Source organism: Periplaneta americana, chromosome 4 (assembly GCF_040183065.1).
Source record: "Periplaneta americana isolate PAMFEO1 chromosome 4, P.americana_PAMFEO1_priV1, whole genome shotgun sequence".
NCBI classification, from domain to species: Eukaryota; Metazoa; Arthropoda; class Insecta; order Blattodea; family Blattidae; genus Periplaneta; species Periplaneta americana.
In genome coordinates this window covers 174,043,286-174,063,549 of record NC_091120.1, presented here as the reverse complement: position 1 = coordinate 174,063,549, position 20,264 = coordinate 174,043,286, and the positions used below count along the sequence as shown (strand labels likewise).

The 20,264-nt window shown below is 35.0% G+C and overlaps 1 protein-coding gene across 1 annotated transcript in view; it reads left to right on the top strand.

The window, feature by feature from the left end:
* Nucleotides 1–20,264, top strand: part of LOC138698451 (thyrotropin-releasing hormone receptor-like) — a 367,427-nt gene that overhangs the window by 228,554 nt on the left and 118,609 nt on the right. The window contains exon 3 of the mRNA XM_069824387.1: nt 11,925–12,051. Within this exon, the coding sequence (XP_069680488.1) occupies nt 11,925–12,051 (127 nt within the window). The remainder of the gene's footprint in view (nt 1–11,924; nt 12,052–20,264) is intronic.

The following is a 20,264-nucleotide window of genomic DNA, read 5'->3' as shown; positions in this document are numbered from 1 at the left end:
CACGTGCACTCGTCGGATCATGGCTCCTTGGCAACACATAGCCATCTAGGATACAATTGTTGCATCAGCAGACTTGTATTGAGAACATCATTCGATTATCTAACAAAATGATACAAACTTAAGTTGTTGGATTGTACCTCTAAATGCGTTGAACGTAAACTTTCATTGTTATGAGTTTCTGAATTGATTAACATTGTAACACTTTTTCTACCAAGCTGACAATATCTAACAGACGTTTCATTATGTTCTTTCATTAATAACTAAAAAAACTAAGGATTTTCGCACGTATGTTTATATGAACATTTTTTCTTGTTTTGGTGTGAGAAACATGCCCCCACGGTTTGTCAAAGTATTTCTGAAACACCCTGTATATTGTATCTATATGTATCGTACTATATTACTATTGACAAACACAGTAGACTTCGATCTAGTAAAATTGTGACGTCACTGACAGGTTTTTCGAGGTCCAGGCCTGGTATATAACCATGCACTTAAACTCGCATTGGTCCATTGTTCGCCATGTAAAAAAATTTTTCCAGTCTGTCAGATAGCCTGGGTGATAGGAGTGAATTCGCAGCTGACAGGCGTCTATCCTGCCTTAGTTCTGACAGGGTCAAATTCCTTCATCAGACGAGTACCTCATAAAACTCAGGGTTCGGGACCCAAGCTCTTAAATCCTATATCAGTGTCGGAAACTCGTACCACCTCCAAGACTTCACTGCAGTCTATTTTTAACTATTCTCTTCACTTTCCACTTTCTCTGCTTGTTCTCGGACTTCACAGATGGTGATCCACTGAGTCTTCTTTTCTCAGTCCCCGCTGTCCCATGGCTCTTGAAACACCTCCTTTCCATGTTCTCCTAGATCTTCCTCGGTACCTTCTGGCTTCTTCCTAGGAGAGAACATCCTAGGACACAGTTGGGCCATCTAGTCTCTACAACATTTTGGTATGTCCATTTCATACCAACTCGAAGAAAGTGGAAAGTGTTATTTAATGAGAAGCAAACGGGTGTACGTTGAGAAAAACAGTATGAAATGTTTGTTTTGCACAGTACAAATCTCAACAAGATCAGGCCGGGAATCGAACCCGGGCATCCCTAGATGGAAGACCAGTACGCTGAGCCATAGACGCGGTCTAAATTGTTACTTTCACTGTAATGTAAGGTTTGAAGATTTGGTTTCGTAAAGTCAAGAAGACTTTATTCAAATACTAGCAAAAGAGAATATTTTACTCAATTTTTCGAACTCGTTTTGCTTCTTAGAGTTTGTATTCGCCACTTCGTTTCTGTCGGTCACATTTTCTATTCAGTGTATATAAACGACCCAACTTTCAAGGAAGTTTCGATCTGGGCCCTATTCCACATAAAGTACGATACAATATATTAAAAATAAATTCGCCTGAAATGTTTACAAATTGTGAGGACTGAGTTTCACAAAATTATAGTATATAATTGTACTTTACTGCTCCATTGTTACAAATTGCAAGTTAAATTGGCACTGTTCTATTGTAGGAAATTATTAGTATTAGTTCATATATGTACAACTGTAGAATTTTTTCTACCACTAAAAGAAATATACAGTAGTAATTCTAATACCATGGTATTTTTATTTTATTACTGTTATATCAATATATAATTATTTATGGAGTAGAAATGGGAATGATTATGAAAATAATCGATTTTAAAAAGAAAGAATAAATTTCCAATTTAAAAAAGGATTTGATTACAATGGACGTTTTAGGTTAAGTGCTACAAGGATGGAATGGCACAAGAGTATTGCTAGCGCGATCTGCAATTCATATGGAGCCAAGAACTGGGATTTCCTTGAGGAAAAACATTTCTCACATTATATTATCAAAAATGCATTATTATAAACTATCAGAATTGCAATATAAAATGATAACAGAGTTCAGAAAAATATTTTGGTAACAATTTTCATACAGTTCCTTCAATATGTTCATATTACCCATCCCTTAAGCAATGGGTTGGTTTAAATTAGATAAAATAAGAAATTTAAATTCACTTTTTCTTCTCTTCGAAATCTTGAACTCTTCAATTCCTTCGTACCTTTCTCGCTTCACTTAACCTTCTTCCCACCATAATCTGAACACACGCTCTCGCCATGAAACAATACTAACAATACCATCCCATCGCACCTCTTCATACTCATCCTCTTTCACAATAGCCCTGCCAAGACTCTGTAATTCGCTACCTGCTAGCATCAGGGACTGTCGAAATAAAATTTAATTCAAACGCAAACTTACTAGACACTTGGTCAGTAATTGAAACTAGTTCAGACATGGCTTTTTGTAAATAGTTCTCTTATTCTAGCACAAAATATTTCAATAGCTAGTAATTTCATCACTATATAATTTTATTATTCTAGGTTTAATTTGTACTTCAGTAAAAAAATTCGTTGTTCTTAACTTCTACATTAAAATATTGTCTAGCCTTTATCAGTCACTGAATTCTTCGTACTTTGATTTTTATTGTATTTGTAAATTTAATATTAATTGTAACTATAATTGTAATTTTATTCTTAATATTGTAGTTGTAATCCTCTGGTATAGGGGAAGAGAAGGTCTGATGGCCTTATCTCCACCAGGTTAAATAAATAAATACTACTACTACTAAATACGATACCATATTACAAATAAGGGAGATGAACATTACCTTATTATAGGCGTAGGGTACTAATGCAAGCAGCCTTTATATACGTCATCATTATCATGACGTCATTTGTGCACATTTACTAATAAAGTATTACGTTACACATGTTGTCGGAAAAATTTACCATTAAAATGGGACCACTCACGGATAGGAGAACGCGAATTCGATTATGCGCACTGTTCAAAACATACAGAGGTGAGCCTGCCTGGAGAGAAATAAAAAATAGGTTGCAGCCGCCAAATTACTCTTCAAGGAACGACCACTCATATAAATTGAGGGAAAGAAGGCAGAGGACGGACACTGGAAAGTTTTCTTTTCTCAATCGTACTATCAGGGACTGGAATGCTTTACCTGCAGACTTACTAAAGGCTTTATCAACAACCAAAATGTATTTAAAAATAGGCTTAAGGACCTTACTAATAGACGGTAATTATACACAGTATTTAAAGGGTGTAAATGATATGTTGTTATTGAAGTGTTGTATCAGTGAAGAATTATGTTGTGTCAGTGAAGTGTGTTGTATCAGTGAAGAAGTATGTCGTGTCTGTGAAGTGTGCTGTGTAAGTGAAACGTGTTCCTGTCAGTGAAGCTTTATAGTTTATAATGGCAGTGCAAAGTATTTGAACAGTGAAATGTTTTTGAAGTATTAGTGAAATCAGGATAGAATCAGTGAAATGTGTCGTAGTTCCAGTGCAGTGAATGAGTTGACAGCGAAATGAGTGTAATTTTAAAGGTACTTGTGCAGATATGAACATATACTCGTGGGTTTTAGTTCGATCTTAGTTTTAAGATACAAATTAGATTTATTTCAAATGTTATTTTAAGTGATCGTTTCATTTAATTTAGTATATTCCCTGTTGTTGTTATTATTATTATTATTATTATTATTATTATTATTATTATTATTATTATTATTATTATTATTATTTATTGTTAGTATTAATTATTAGTATTATTATTAATTGTGTTTTTAATTAATAAGTTTATTATTGTCATTATTGAGTGTAATTAGTTACCACTGCCACCAGGTATATACCCATTGCAGTGTGAATAAATACATACATACATACATACATACATACATACATACATACATACATACATACATACATACATACATACATACATACATACATACATACATACATACATACATACATACATACATACATCATTTTGTGGAACAGAAAGGTAAAACTCCATATTTTAAGTATAATTCGTAATATATTATACCATACTTTTGTGGAACAGGAACCTGATGTGAAAAAGCTCGTTAGTTGAGGTCTTCCTTATTGCTTTTGTGTGTATACTCAGAGGTTTATTCTATTTCAATCATTATTAATATGAAATATGTCGGTTGACTTGTGATAACTATTACGCTGAAACACATGACTACAGGCTTCTTCTGGCATACATCTTTATATACTCTAGAGAGAGAAGTTTGAAGTTATAACAAATGGAAGCAGGAACTCTTGAACTCTCTTTTCAAGCCGCACTATTTATACCCCAAGAGAAGAATTTATCAGCCTCATTTGGCAGTGCAGCCGCTCTGTCAGCAAGTCGCGCCGGCTGTACCCCTCATTTCGCAGCGGCCGGCACTAACCTGCATTTCTGCACTCCAATAGCTTCCAGCCGAAGATAAAACAGCATTACCGTGCTTGCGATATTTCAAAACGGACTGGCAGTTCTCGTTTCATATCAATTTTATTGATACACACAATACTAAATCAAATTTCAGTCAACATTCTCGAACAGCACACACCAGCGAATTACAAATTGTATGATATGTAGACCAGTGCAGTGGTGTCCTATGTGTTTATGTCCTGACGAAATAAAACTCGCTCTTAACCTGATAATGCAATGAGTGAAATATTTTTCCATCTTACATTATCTTGGCGACGAAATGTCCTCTAGTATTATTACAAGAAGAGATCAAGAAAAAAACCAGAGGATATGAAATATTTGTTATGGTAAAATAAATCAGTGTAATCTGACAATGAGGAAACATACTGTCCTAATCTACAAAATCGATGACAGCCACAAAAAATAATTTTTACATAAAAAGTATAATTGTTATATTTCAGAGAAATTGATTACGCCACTCATTATTCAGGCCCTAAATTGTAAATGCCCATGGAAGAAACTTCATAAGTGAAATATACAGGGCTTTCGTTTCAAAACTTCCGTCTAAATAACTAATTTTAAATTGAATTCAATTTAAACAAGAAACGTGTCAATTTAAATATTGAGCAGGAAGTCTAAAACCAGGCTTAATTGCATTTTAGATTTCACCCCCCCCCACTTTGAAATTTCAAATGGCACCCCTATATTTTTATACTTAAATATGAAAGAGCATTCGATTGTTTATACACCTCATTCATTTGTTTTCACATCTTTTGTTTTCTATCGTCGTCTGGCAACCTGTATTTTTGTTATTGTTGATTAGAGCTGCAGAGAATAAAGCTACAAAAACTTATTCAGCATTTCCTGTATTATCGCCACGGTCTCATAGTTAACATGTCGGCATCATACAATAACGTGCGGTGTGCTTTTAAAACATAATTTTGCCGACCGATTGTTGCTCTGTAGGTTTCACTCTAAGCGTCACGTTGTCACGTCTACTTCCTCGATAAGAATAAGCATCATACAATAACGTGCGGTGTGCTTTTAAAACATAATTTTGCCGACCGACTGTTGCTCTGTAGGTTTCACTCTAAGCGTCACGTTGTCACGTCTACTTCCTCGATAAGAATAAGCATCATACAATAACGTGCGGTGTGCTTTTAAAACATAATTTTGCCGTCCGATTGTTGCTCTGTAGGTTTCACTCTAAGCGTCACGTTATCACGTCTACTTCCTCGATAAGAATAAGCATCATACAATAACGTGCGGTGTGCTTTTAAAACATAATTTTGCCGACCGACTGTTGCTCTGTAGGTTTCACTCTAAGCGTCACGTTGTCACGTCTACTTCCCCGGTAAGAATAAGCACTAGTTTGTTATATTGTTAAATGACTATTATTATTATTATTATTATTATTATTATTATTATTATTATTATTATTATTATTATTTCATATACGAGTACGTTGACATTTTTAACTCTTAATAATAACTCTTTAATAATAATTTTTAATCACATACCTTTGTGCGAGATCGTGCGTATTTGCTTGGTTTCCGCACAAAACCAACCCGCAGTAAATCTAAAATTCCACATTCAGTATTCCCAACCGAACACACATAACAATTTCCCTCTTCTTACCGCTTAAGTGACATTCATTTTACTGATTTAGGCTTTTAACATATTATTTTAGAGACGTTCAATATAGTAATAATTATAAATTGGAAACATACCACTGCAATTTCACCTAAATTGCGCTGTTAATTATTGTTTTTAAATATTTGCAAAAATTAAGTAAACTCTACAACTCCACTAAAGTTACTGCATTTCGTTATGCATGTAACATTAAGGAAGCCGTTTGTTTTAAGTTCGCAGTTATAGACTAGGGGAAAAAAAGACAGACGTATATCACGGCCTGCTGGAGTATATAAACACAGAAAACATTTTAAAGCAACAATGTTAAAGATAGATATTTTTGTTTTCCAAAATTGCCGTCATTGAACAGAAACCAAGATGGAGATTTCATTGCAACTAATTAGAAATTCCTCTTTCAGGTATGTAATAAACGATCTTCGCACAAAATAATGTACGATACACGAGCGGTATGTTTTCTTTCAATTCTCGGAAATTAAAAAAGCTCAACTACGTTTCGCTTTTTCAAACTTTTCCTCGAACATGAAAACTTCAACATACCGCTCTTGTAACGCATATTACTATAATGTTCGTCCTCAGCACAAGACATTGCAACCTCGGTTTTCGTCCACGTGGATTAGACAAGTAGGTGTCATTTAATAATGGAAGCAGCTTATTGGTTGCAATATTGAAATTGAGGCGAGTGATTGGAGCAGCGACATAAGAAATTGAAAACAATAATGCAATTAAATTTCAAAGACCTGCCGAATGTTAACCATGAGAGCGCGGCGATAATATTGTGTTTGTGCATTAAATTATTTTAAAATGGTGTATACCCTTCAAGAGAGAACATAAATAACCCTTATTGATTGAATATAGGAAAATACACAAAATAAGCTGTGTTTTCATCCTACAATCAACTGTTGCTACATAATTTTTAAACGATTTAAACATGTTGTTTTATCTTTCGATCATAGCCACAAAACAAAAAGATACAATATCCCGATTCCCCTCATGAGACCAAAATGTAAGACTGAAGTAGGGCTAAGGTATAGTTCTAATTTCGACCCAAGATTATAGTAACTTATAAAAATTAATCAAAAATTGAAATTATTAAACAATAAATTATTCAAAACAAGTGATTTAACTTTTCTAAATCGTAATAATCATTTTACTGAATTTTTATTTTATATTTATGTCACTTTAACAATGCTATATTCTCAACGTACTATGTTTACGTTATGTAATATGTTTGTAAGTTTATATGCAATTACTACATTTAACAGTTTAATATATACTTAGTAATGCGCAATTATTTGTGATTAATTTTTTTATATATTAACACATTCGTCACACTCGACTTGCTATTTCGAGTGTGAACCAATTATAATTTATTAATGCAACAATTAGGCCTATATATGTGTACTGTATTATTTATTATATTATTACTGTCTTTTTTGTTATTATTAATTTATTGTGTTGTACTTCTGTGTCATCTTTCATTATATATTTGTATTTACTTATATCGCAAATAAACCTATTCGAAACTCTACTTTAAGTTAAAGTGAGTGTAGATTTTCATGTCCGCAAAAAAGCCAATTGCTTATCCGCGGAACAATGCAATGTTCACTTTCCGCCACCAAGGCCGTGACCAAGCAGTTAGAAAATTGCATCCTAACCCAAACACTCTTTATACATCCCTCCTTACATCGCATTGAATTATAAGTAGGTAGGGAAGGAGAAGGTTAAACAAGAAGATGAATCATTACGGTAATTGAAGGACTGACCGTACAGTGATACTAGCTTTTCAATGCCTTCATTAAAGAAACTTGCCTTCAATGGAATATACCATTCTTCACCGCTGCTTTCAGATTCTTGTCTTCTTGGTAAGTTGTGAGAGGATAGAAACTGAGGTGAAAAAAGAGGAGCTAAAGAGGCCTAATGGGAGCCAAATCGGTACTCTAAAGTAATTACTCGAAAAAAAAACAACACTTGAAACGTCAAGAAGCTCATGAGCTCATAGAGTAATACATGTCATCGTAATGATTCATTTTACAAGAGTGCGCATGAGCGAACCAGTTCGCAACTCTCTTTGACCGGCCATTAATTTCCTAAGGCCGGTCATGTTAACCGAAGATAATCTCTTATGTCATCTTCCTTTATTTTTCTCTTTCTTTCGGTTAAATAGAAATCACATTAAGAATAATTTGAGACTTTCACGGTGTTCAGCGTGGTACGAGGGTTTGGGGTATTGCACCATGTAGATTTAGAGACACCCAACGTTTTGGAACTATACTGATTGGCTCCACCATCAGGAAGGAGAAAAAAACAATGAGGCAGTCTATTTCCTTGATCCGTTCTGAAGAGGTTATTCCTTTATACTCTTTATTTTCCTATTCTCTCATGTTTTGGATTTCACATTATTTAATTGTGTATTCATTTTAATTCAATTGTACAGTACCTTCATTTTCTAATTACCTTTCTCAATAAATTCCTTTATTTAAAGTATTGACTTACTCTCTAACGTGTTCTTATGTTGATCTACCTGTATCTGAAGTTCAACGATTATCAAATTATTATGCTGTTTTTAACTACCTCTCAAGAACCTCAGAACTGTTTATTACAGGTAGTCCATCGTCTCCTTCCTTCCCGCTGAAAGAAACATTAAACAGAGAAAACAAATTCTCTGATATGCCTGTTTATTAGATTATATTTTCATGATAAAATTCAGTAATCTATGGTACCGGTATTATAAAAGTTTTAATACAATAAAATTAGTCTATAACACAATTAAAAAATTATAATTACAATTTTACCAGTTACATACAGTAGTGGCAAAAAAAACCGGACCGACCCTTGTAGTTGATTTCAGAGACTTGTTCACTCCAGAGCACGATAGATTGGTAACTAATACTTTCGTGGTTCGAATCCTGCCTGGGAAGGAAACTTTTTTTTGTTCTTTATTCAAATTTATTCCCAATACTTTTCGATTGCTGGTAAAATTCATGTTCTAAGAATAACAAGTCAATTAAGTACGGTAGTAAAATATCGCTACAATCGTAAAGTATTGGGAATAAATTTGAATAAGGAACAAAAAAAGTTTCCTTCCCAGGCAGGATTCGAACCACGAAAGTCTTAGCTACCAGTCTATCGTGCTCTGGAGTGAACAAGACTCTGAAATCAGCTACAAGGGTCGGTCCGGTTTTTTTTGCCACTACTGTACACACTAATGAGGCTATTAAATGAGTAAAACTGAAGCTGATAAACCGGCACGTAACACTAATAAGCAAAATTAGATAGGCCTACAGATATAATGTAGGCCTACTTAGTTGAGGCGAAGTTAAATTAGACAAGGAATATGTTCCTGACACAGTAAACGTTAAGGGAACCATGTAGGGATTACGGGTCAAAAATTCGATTTTTTATTTTGTGTTTAAAGAAAAGTACAAAACTTGCTCTTTAAAACCATACAAATATTGTGGGGATATTTCTGCAGATAAGCCATTTGAATGCCTCTTTAAATTTGGCGTTGCATGTAATTCATACATCCTTCTTTTTTTTAATGCAGCTTTCCATAAATTGACATTTTTCAAACTTAAGAGCAATTTTCTCTGAAATTACTGAATCAATTTAGATGAAATTTTTACAGTATTTTCTTCAGTCTATGTTCTAAATAGTAGACCTACGGGTTTAAGAATATCAGACACATAACACGATAAACAAATATATATGCATTGGAAAAAAAACTGAAAAAAAAAGTTAAACAAAGTTAAATATTTTTTCTGTTTCACTACGAGTGAAATATTTGACTAAATCTTGCTTTAGAATTTACAATATACATTACTAGATAACAAAAAAAAATACAAGGTATATGAGTTAAGATTTTAGCAAGTAATCTGCACCTGAAGAATGTGGTACATTTAGCAAAATGGGAAAACAGGTTATCAGTTAGGGCCTTTCTTTTTGCACTTGGATACGAAATTAATTAATTGTCTTTTATACCACTGAATTCAGAATGCTTGATTGTATAAGCATGGAAATTTTTATTGCACTCTGAGAACTAAAAGCCTAGAAATATTGAACTAAACTTTTGTACTGAAATTTTTAAATCTCACAGGCATTACTACCTGCTCCCCTTAAATCATAAAAACTAATTTAAAATGCAAATGTGTAAATATATCCTTATTCCGATTTTTTCATCTAAAAGACAATAACTTGCTGTACAAATCTGGATACATAAAAGATTGGATACGTTCTTGAATATGTGCCAAAAACCACTTTTACAACTTAAGCTGAAAGGTTGGTTATTTCGTGATAACCTTGGTAATTTCGTGATATTGCATTGATAATTTCGTGAGAGGTAGAAGAATTGTGGAAAAATTCATTAAAGTCAAATGAAATTCTCATTTATTTTTACAAGACTTCAAACATAGTAATTCCGTCTAATATTCACAGCAAGAAAACATAGAAATACATATCAACACATAATAAGAATGAAATCAAAGTAAAAATTGAAATTTAAAATGGATCTTCTTTGTCCTGAAAGGGTGAACACTTTTATTGCGGACTTTACTATAGCCTATATTAGTAGGGTAACTCCAAAAGTAATGCATAACGTTTGTTTAAAAATTATATTTTTATCCTACAGCTTTGCTATTTTCATAGAATGTAGATGCATCCTTAAGGAACAAAATGTCACTTTTCCACATAATCCCCGTCCCTTTCAACTGCCTTACGTAACCTAGGAACGAGGGCCTGTAGACCAGCAAGGTAAAAGTCTGGACCAACACGTCTGAGCCACTCTTTAGCAGAGTGCACAAGGGAGTCATCTTCTAACTTCGTTCCGCGAAGGGATCCTTCAGTTTACGAAAGAGATGGTAATCGGACGGTTCCAGTTCAGGACTGTAAGGCGGTTGTTTCAGTGTTGTCTATCCGAATTTTCTGATCTGGTCTGTGGTCTTGTGACTGACATGGCTGTGCATTGTCGTGCAATAGCAGAACATCCTGCTTCTCCCGATGTCGTCGAACACGACTCAGTCGAACTAGAAGTTTCTTGAGATTTGCAACATACCCGTCAGAATTAATGGTGGTTCCGTGTGGCATGATGTCCACAAGCAAGAGTCCTTCTGAATCGAAAAACACAGTAGCCATAACGTTTCCTGCCGAAGGTGTACTTTTGAATTTCTATTACTTTGGTGAATTTGCATGATGCCACTCCATTGTCTGCCTCTGTCTCCGGTCCAAAATGGTGGAGCCATGTTCCATCTTCTGTCACAATTCTTGCAAGTAAGTCATCTAGCACTTATCATTGACACTTAGCATCATAAAAATTCAAACAGAAGCTACACTGAACCCATTGCGTCTCCGTTTTCTTTTTTGTTATCACATTTTGTCTTCAGATTTCTAAAATTCCTATTGTAATACAATTTTTAAAATTGTATAAAATGTAACACTTAATGCTCAACAAAATTTCGCCTCAAACAGCTAAGATTTCTATCAGTAAAGCTAAGCCTATATGGCGACTACAGATGTATCTAAAATTCCAAAAACATTTCCTAAAATTTCATGAAGATACAATAAATCTTTGTACCAAATATCATATGCTTAACTTTAGTAATAAGCCTGTAATGTAATTACAAACATCCACAAAATTTGTATGCCTCAGAAGTCGACGCAAACTTGCTCTCTCCAAACATAAAAGCTCACTGAAGCAACTACAATAGTCACACAAAGCTTAGCTGTATGTTTCTGGAAACTGGACGACATATGCAATCCCTTGGAGGAAATTTGGATCTGGTAACACCATTGGTTAGTTCACAAAAGAGCAAAGAAAAAGTATCACGAAATAACCACTGCCACGAAATTACCAATGTCTACCCTACTGTAATTAGACCTATCATAGTTTTCAAGCGTATTTTTATATTAAAATGCTCATTTATACACTGTATTGCAATTAATAAAACGGTAAAGAAAAAACTGAAAGAGTATATCCTCTGCATTTCAGACGAGCAGTTCCAACAACAGAAGGCCTCCATCACAACAGTCGTTCCATTCATCGAAGTCCAATAACTCGAGGCCAATACAAGCGAGGAACAACCAGACAGAGTCCGTAACTCCTAGTCGCTGTATCCGTAAGTAGCTCCATTTCATCACAAAGCAACTTGTATAGCTTCCAGTTACACTCGGCGTTCAATAAAAGCAAAACTAGCAACGCACTCTCCGTTCTCTCAGCATTTACACATAGCAAACATTTCTGGTTCGCCGAAGGCAAGGACGAATTGTTACCCTTCTTTATCATCACTTGACGACCAGAAACAATGTTGTAGCCAGGAATTTAAGATTGGTGGGGAGAAGCAAGTTTTGGCAACATCACTTGACAAATGTGTCCATAATTTTCATTCAAAAGATAATAAGAGTTTTTGTTTAATACCATGAAATTTAAAATAAATTTAGACTTAAAAAGTTGTTATGAAGCAAAATCCATTCTCCGTCCTCCCAGAGTGATCAACAGACCCCGACCCTAATATTCAGTAGGAACAGTCAAACGGGGTAATGGTATCTACTCAATTATACATTTTTATGTCTGTTTTAAGTTAGGATATATTATATAATTTGTTTTCTTGTGCCATTTTCATTTTAATATGTATGTTAGGATTTGTTTTACACTGCACGTACGGTCAGACCACCCGTAAATTGGATTTTAGCGAAAATTTATGACAATATAACATCTATGTATATTACTCAATAAATCTATCTATTTATCTATCTATCTATCTATCTATCTATCTATCTGTCTGTCTGTCTGTCTGTCTGTCTGTCTGTCTGTCTGTCTGTCTGTCTGTCTGTCTGTCTGTCTGTCTGTCTGTCTGTCTGTCTGTCTGTCTATCTATCTATCTATCTATCTATCTATCTATCTATCTATCTATCTATCGATCCATCCATCCATCCATCCATCCATCCATCCATCCATCCATCCATCCATCCATCCACCTACCTATCTACCTATGTATCTCCCTACCTACCTAATTATTTATTTTTCAGTGACGCACTCCCAGTACCAATGGTGCATTATTTTCTTCAAGTTTTAAATTTAATACACTTGCTTACTTATTTACATATGGCTTTTAAGGAAACAGGAGGTTCATTTCCGTCCTCACATAAACCAGCCATCGATTCCTATCCTGTGCAAGAGTAATCCAGTCTCTACCATCATAACACCACCTTCAAATCTATTTTAATATTATCCTCCCATCTACGTCTCCGCCTCCCCAAAGGTCTTTTCCCTCCGGCCTCCCAACTAGCACTTTAAATCTAATACACTTATTTCAAAATATTTCTTCAAAAAAATGCGGGTGAGAGCTTCAGTCCAGTGAGACCTCCCCTGCCTAGTGTCTAAGACTTACACACTAGGCAGAGGAGGTCTCTAAGCTACTGACAACAAAGGCATGAATGATAATTTAATTGCTTAGGCATATCTGTCATAGTTTCAAGTGAAAATGATCAAGAACTGAAAGTTAGAATTAGCGATTTGGAAGAGAGCTCAAATGCAGAGTTACTATATTTTTATAAATTTAACGAGCTATAAATACTAACATTGCAATCATAAATTCATTATTATTATTATTATTATTATTATTGTTATTACTATTACTATCATTATTATTATCATTACTAGTCAACCCAATTACAGGTCAAATCGGCCTAGAGGATGACGAGAGATTAAGGCTCCCACATTTACAAACAGTCGGCATTTAATGGCAGTAGAAATGTCAGTCCTACGTGTCCGCCGCATTTAGCCCGGAGGAAATGCCCCTGGTACTCATAATAATAATAATAATAATAATAATAATAATGATGATGATGATTATTATTATTATTATTATTATTATTATTATTATTATTGCATCTCAATCTTGGTTATGTAGGCTAACGAAACTTCGCTTCAGATTATGTCCAACTCTCTCAGGACCAGAGCCATGTTTGTTTATACATGGGTTGACATAAGCCATGGCTCAAGACTGTACATTTAGGTAAGGAAAAAGAGGGGTGAAAATTCTTCATACAGGCCCTTTATTATTTTTCATACATGCACTGGTGAGAGGTGACCAAATACGGCGACAAGGTTGCAATTTTTATAAATTCCATATCTTTTATCACTAGAGTGATGTTATAGCAGTTGGTATTTTTGCTACTACTACATATACCTACAAGTTTAGTATTTTACAATAGTTTCACAAGAACTGGCCTTAGCCTTGGACAGAAATTCATACAGGAGTAAGACAAGGCTGCGGTCTTTCACCGTTGCTATTTATATATATATACAGGGTGTTTCAAAAATACGGGCATAATTTCAGGTATGTATTTCCCACATGTAGACAATCAAAATAGTTCATTCCAACATGTGTCCGGAAATGCTTTATTTCCGAGTTATGGCCTTCACAACATTGAAATTCTTTCCGCAGGTCGTTGCCGTCAAAGGAGACATTAAGAGGGCACTCTGACAGTTCATTCCGAGGCGAAGGTTACATTCAGTGTTGTGTAGGCGTTAGACTGTGCGACATGTATTCAAATCAAGAGCTGGCGAGATACACTTCATGTACGGTAAGGCGGACGGCAATGCTGCGCTGGCTCGTCGTTTGTACCAGGAGAGGTACCCACAGCGACAATGTCCAGATCGGAAGACATTTGTACGTCTCCATTACCGTCTGTGCGAGTATGGAAAATTTAACTCTCCTGGCTTGGGAAGGGGACGACTAAGATCTACAACTCCAGAAGTACAGGAGGAGATTCTGGAGGATGTGAACATGACTCCTTCTATCAGCACACGAAGGGTAGCGTTGCAAGTCAATGTTCCTCATACGACTGTCTGGAGACTGTTGAAAGGGTATGAATTGTATCCTGAGGACATACGCAATACTCCTGGAGTTTGGGATCGTGTTCGCAGGTCAATGAGACATCGATGTGAGGTCTGTATTCAAGCAGGAGGTGGACATTTTGAACATCTTCTGTAATGACAACGACCTGAGGAAAGAAAAACGTTCTGGTGAATTTCAATGTTGTGAAGGCCATAACTCGGAAATGAAGGATTTCCGGACACATGTTGTAATGAACTATTTTGATTGTCTACATGTGGGAAATACATACCTGAAATTATGCCCCGTATTTTTAAACACCCTGTGTATATATATATATATATATATATATATATATATATATATATATATATATATATGAATCAAAAAATTTGAGAATGGAAACAATTGCCTCATGGATATATACAACTCAACAGACATTTACAACTATATTCATTACTTTTTGCAGACGACTTAGCTCTGGTGGCATCCTCAGAAGATGAATTACAACGTTCAATTTTTAATTTTAACAAAATTGGAATTAAATATGATATGAAAATCAATAAATAAAAAACTAAAATTATGGCCTTCTGCGGGAAATACCCTGTGCCTAGCAAAATATGTTTTGAGTCAAAAATATTAGAAAGAGTAAATTATATTATATATCTCGGATACACATTATCTTTTTTTCGATGAAGTAGACATTTCACAGAAAATTTCTAAATACACCAAAACAATGGGAATAATTAACAACATTATGAAACCTTTCCTATAATTCTCCTATACAAGACCTTGGCGAGACCTGTACTTTGTTACGGCTATGAGGCATGGACATTGAGGAAGAAAGGCGAAAGCAGAATAACGGCTAATGAAATGAAATTTATTATATACAGCGGGATATACGAAATGGGATCACAAACGCAATGAAGATGTAATGGAAGAATTACAACTAGAACCTGTAATTAATCACGTAAAACATTATCAGAACAACTGGATAAATCACCTGCATCACATGCATAGAGATAGAATCCCAAAAGTCATGCTCCACTATCGTCCAAACGGGAAGAGATCTCTCGGTCGTCCAAAGAAGCGCTGGATTGAAAATTCAACTGTGAGATCGTAACAGGCCATTTGGCCTAATACTTGAAGGGAAGAAGAAGAAGAAGAAGAAGAAGAAGACAATAGTTTCACAACGCGTCGTTGGGTGATGGTACGGTCGAATGTTTCAATAGCTGACATTATTAACGCATATATGATGTTGGGCCTACTCATCGACAGCTGATGTCATCAGACCTGACCTACCCTACCCACCCTTATTTCAAGCAGAGCGGAACTCCACTTCCCTTAGCGCAGATTGCGCTGTTTGTATAAAGACGCAAGCAAGTTACTAACCTGGTTCAAAGTACGAAGTATGGATTTAAATAATATATATAATAAATTATAATTGTACCCATGCCTACATGAATTTTTTTGCATAAAATTACCCATAGAACTTCTTCCTAAAGCACTAATTAAACGTCGTGAATCATCCTGTATTTCATGTGTGCCATTCGTTTTAACTGACTTGTAGATACTGTAAATGGAGGAAAACCATCCCACAGGTTAGGATAAAACGATATGCACATACTACGAACAGAGATATGGCATCCGGAAAATGTGTAACTCTGTGAAAATATCGAAATCGATTTCTTGCAGCACCACAATACTTAGGCTACTTCTTGTAGGCCTACTACGTGTAATGAATAAGGAAGAAACATACATCACTTCTTGAAAAAATTACTTATACCCTTAGAACACTAAGGAATATGCTACTGGAACTTCATGACAGCTATGAACAGTATGAGATGAAGATAAATGCAAACAAAGATGAACACCATGGTAGTCGGAAGAAAAATAAAGACGGTAAACTTGCAAATTCTAAATGAGGCAACAGAACAAATAATTGGGGTGCACTATAAGCAGTACTGTATCTACTGCCAGGAAGTCACAAGGAGGATAGCAATGGCAAAAGGAAGCTTTTAATATGAAAAGGACCATCTTTTGTGGACCTCTGGGAAAATAACTAAGCAAGAGTGTGTGGACTCCACTGTGTAGTATGACATTGTATTGGGCTGAAACATGGATATTACGACGAAGTGAAAAGAAGCAACTAAAAGAATTTGAAATGTGGTTATGGAGAAAAATGGAGAGTGTGAAATGGAGAGACAGAATAAGAAACGAAGCTGTGTTGAAAAGAGTGAGTGAAGAAAGAATAGTGCTGAAAGTGATCATTAAGAGAAAAAGGAATTTGTTGGATCACTGGCTGAGAAGAAACTACCTACTAAAGGAAGCACTGAAAGGAATGGTGAACGGGAGAAGATTTCGTCCATTTATAGTATCTACTTATTTACTTACTGGCTTTTAAGGAACCCGGAGGTTCATTGCCGCCCTCACATAAGCCCGCCTTTGGTCCCTATCCTGAGCAAGATTAATTCAGTCTCTATCATCATATCCCACCTCCCTCAAATCCATTTTAATATTATCTTCCCATCTACTTCTCGGCCTTCCCAAAGGCCTCTTTCCCTCCGATCTCCCAACTAACACTATATGCATTTCTGGATTCGCCCATACGTGCTACATGCCCTGCCCATCCCAAATGTCTGGATTTAATGTTCCTAATTATGTCAGGTGAAGAATACAATGCGTGCAGTTCTGTGTTGTGTAACTTTCTCCATTCTCCTGTAACTTCATCCTTCCTAGCCCCAAATATTTTCCTAAGCACCTTTTCTCAAACACCCTTAACCTATGTTCCTCTCTCAAAGTGAGAGTCCAAGTTTCACAACCATAAAGAACAACCGGTAATATAACTGTTTTATAAATTCTAACTTTCCGATTTCTTGACAGCAGACTGGATTATAGAAGCTTCTCAACCGAATAATAACACGCATTTCCTATATTTATTCTGTGTTTAATTTCCTCCCGAGTGTCAGTTATATTTGTTACTGTTCCTCCCAGGTATTTCAATTTTTCCACCTCTTCAAAAGATAAATTTTCAATTTGTATATTTCCATTTCGTACAATATTCTCGTCATGAGACATAATCATATACTTTGTCTTTTCGGGATTTACTTCCAAACCTATCTCTTTACTTGTTTCCAGTAAAACTCCCGTGTTTTCCCTAATCGTTTGTGGATTTTCTCCTAACATATTCACGTCATCCGCATAGACAAGCAGCTGATGTAACCCGTTCAATTCCAAACCCTCTCTGTTATCCTGGACTTTCCTAATGGCATACTCTAGAGCAAAGTTAAAAAGTAAAGGTGATAGTGCATCTCCTTGCTTTAGCCCACAGTGAATTGGAAACGTATCTGACAGAAACTGATCTATACGGACTCTGCTGTACGTTTCACTGAGACACATTTTAATTAATCGAACTAGTTTCTTGGGAATACCAAATTCAATAAGAATATCATATAAAATTCACAGTATCTACAAGTCAGTTAAAACGAATGGCACACACGAAATACAGGATGATTCACGACGTTTAATTAGTGCTTTAAAAATAAGTTCTATAGGTAATTTTATGCAAAAAAGCCATGGTCAGAAAAAGATATCAGATTATAGACAACATTTATATATATATATATATATATATATATATATATATATATATATATATATATATATATATATATATGGATCATATGCGAAGACAAAAAGGAAGGCAGGGAAATAATTGGAGAATGCTGGATTTGCAGTGAAAGATCTGCCCTTGAACACAACACTATGTATGTATGTACTGTTACAACTACGCCTATACAGTATTGTAAAAAACAGACACACGACAATTATTGTCAAATTGCATACGTGTATGGAAGCGCTGTTCCCGCTATACACTGATGTGCCAAACCATCAATTCCACGCCTCCTTTCTCCTACACCTGTTACCAGCTGACAATGCTTTTCAAACAATATTTCAAAATGATGGTAACACATTCACATATTTATTTTAAGTAAGTATAACAAGCAATTACCAAGTACATTATAATTAGTTAGTCCAGTTCTCTAAGTTTCAAATTCTAAGTTTCACAAAACGTATGATTTTTCTGTCATGGGAGACATTGTTCAAAAATATCAATTTCTCAACAAAAAATTGTTTGGGTTCTACACCTCGCAGAACAAAAATTCAGTAACAATGGTACAAAAGTTGTTTTGCAGACATTTATGAATTGACCATCTACATCATTCTTGGAATGGACATGATATCGTCGCTGATCTGGCCTATAGCTGTTGACCTCGCCAGACTTCACATTATGTGACGTCTTCATTTGGTGGAGGATGGAGAATGCAGGTTATGTTTCACCTCTACTGCCAAGACCTTGGTGAAATATAGATATTGCATCATTGATTCTATTGTATCCATAAACAGAAATATGTTGCGGAGAGTGTTACAGAAATTGGTTATATTGTTGATGTATGCCGTGTAGGCCCTAATATGGGGTTTTGACATTTAGTATTTATAATGTGGCAATAAAAACTTCGAGAGTTTGTTAAGAAAATTATATGCACCAAGTTATTGTATCATTAATACTTAATACGAGTAATAATCATAAGAAAGTGTTCCCATTATTTTGAAACACGGTTTATTTTAAACGAGCTCAGATATAAGAACATCACAGTTTCGTATGATAATTAAGTCAACTAATCCGTATACATAATGCACAAATTATTATGTTCTTGCAACAATGGGTGGGTAAGCCTTTATAATTTCCACATATATAAGAGGATTATATAATGGTTCCCTAGCGTGCGTTTTTCGGGTCACAGGGAAAGATTTTTTTGTCCATTCCAAGCGCAAAGAATAATAAAATAATGTATATTACTTATCATACGCCAGTACGGTAATTAATCTTCAATAATGTGTTATAGACCTATAATACGATATACGCTAAAGAGAAAATATCGTGCATTGCTATCTGCATGCTTTATTAATGAATTAGTGGCTCAATAATTATGAATACAGCCGAAGAAAATGGTTGATCACCTAGTTTCAGGGCTAACTAAATATCGAAGTAATTAAAGCTACCGTATATAGGGTGTTTTAGAAATACTTTGACAAATTTTGAGGGCATATTCCTCATACAAAAACAAAAAAAAGTTCATATAAACATATTTCCGAAAATCATTAGTTTTTTAGTTATTAATGAAAGTACATAATGAAACATCTGTTAGATATTGTCAGTTTGGTAGCAAGTGTTGCAACTTTAATCATTTCAGAAACTTATAACAAATGTCAAAAATGTTCTCCTGTAGTAAACAAGTTTCCTTGGCAACACATAGCCATCTAGGATACAATGGGTGCATCAGCAGACTTGTATCGATAACATTATTCGATTATCTAACATAATGAATATTATTATCGGTTACAAACTTAAGTTAAGTTGTTGAATTGTACCTCGAAACGCGTTGAACGTAAACTTTCATTGTTATGAATTTCTAAGACCAATCTGCCAG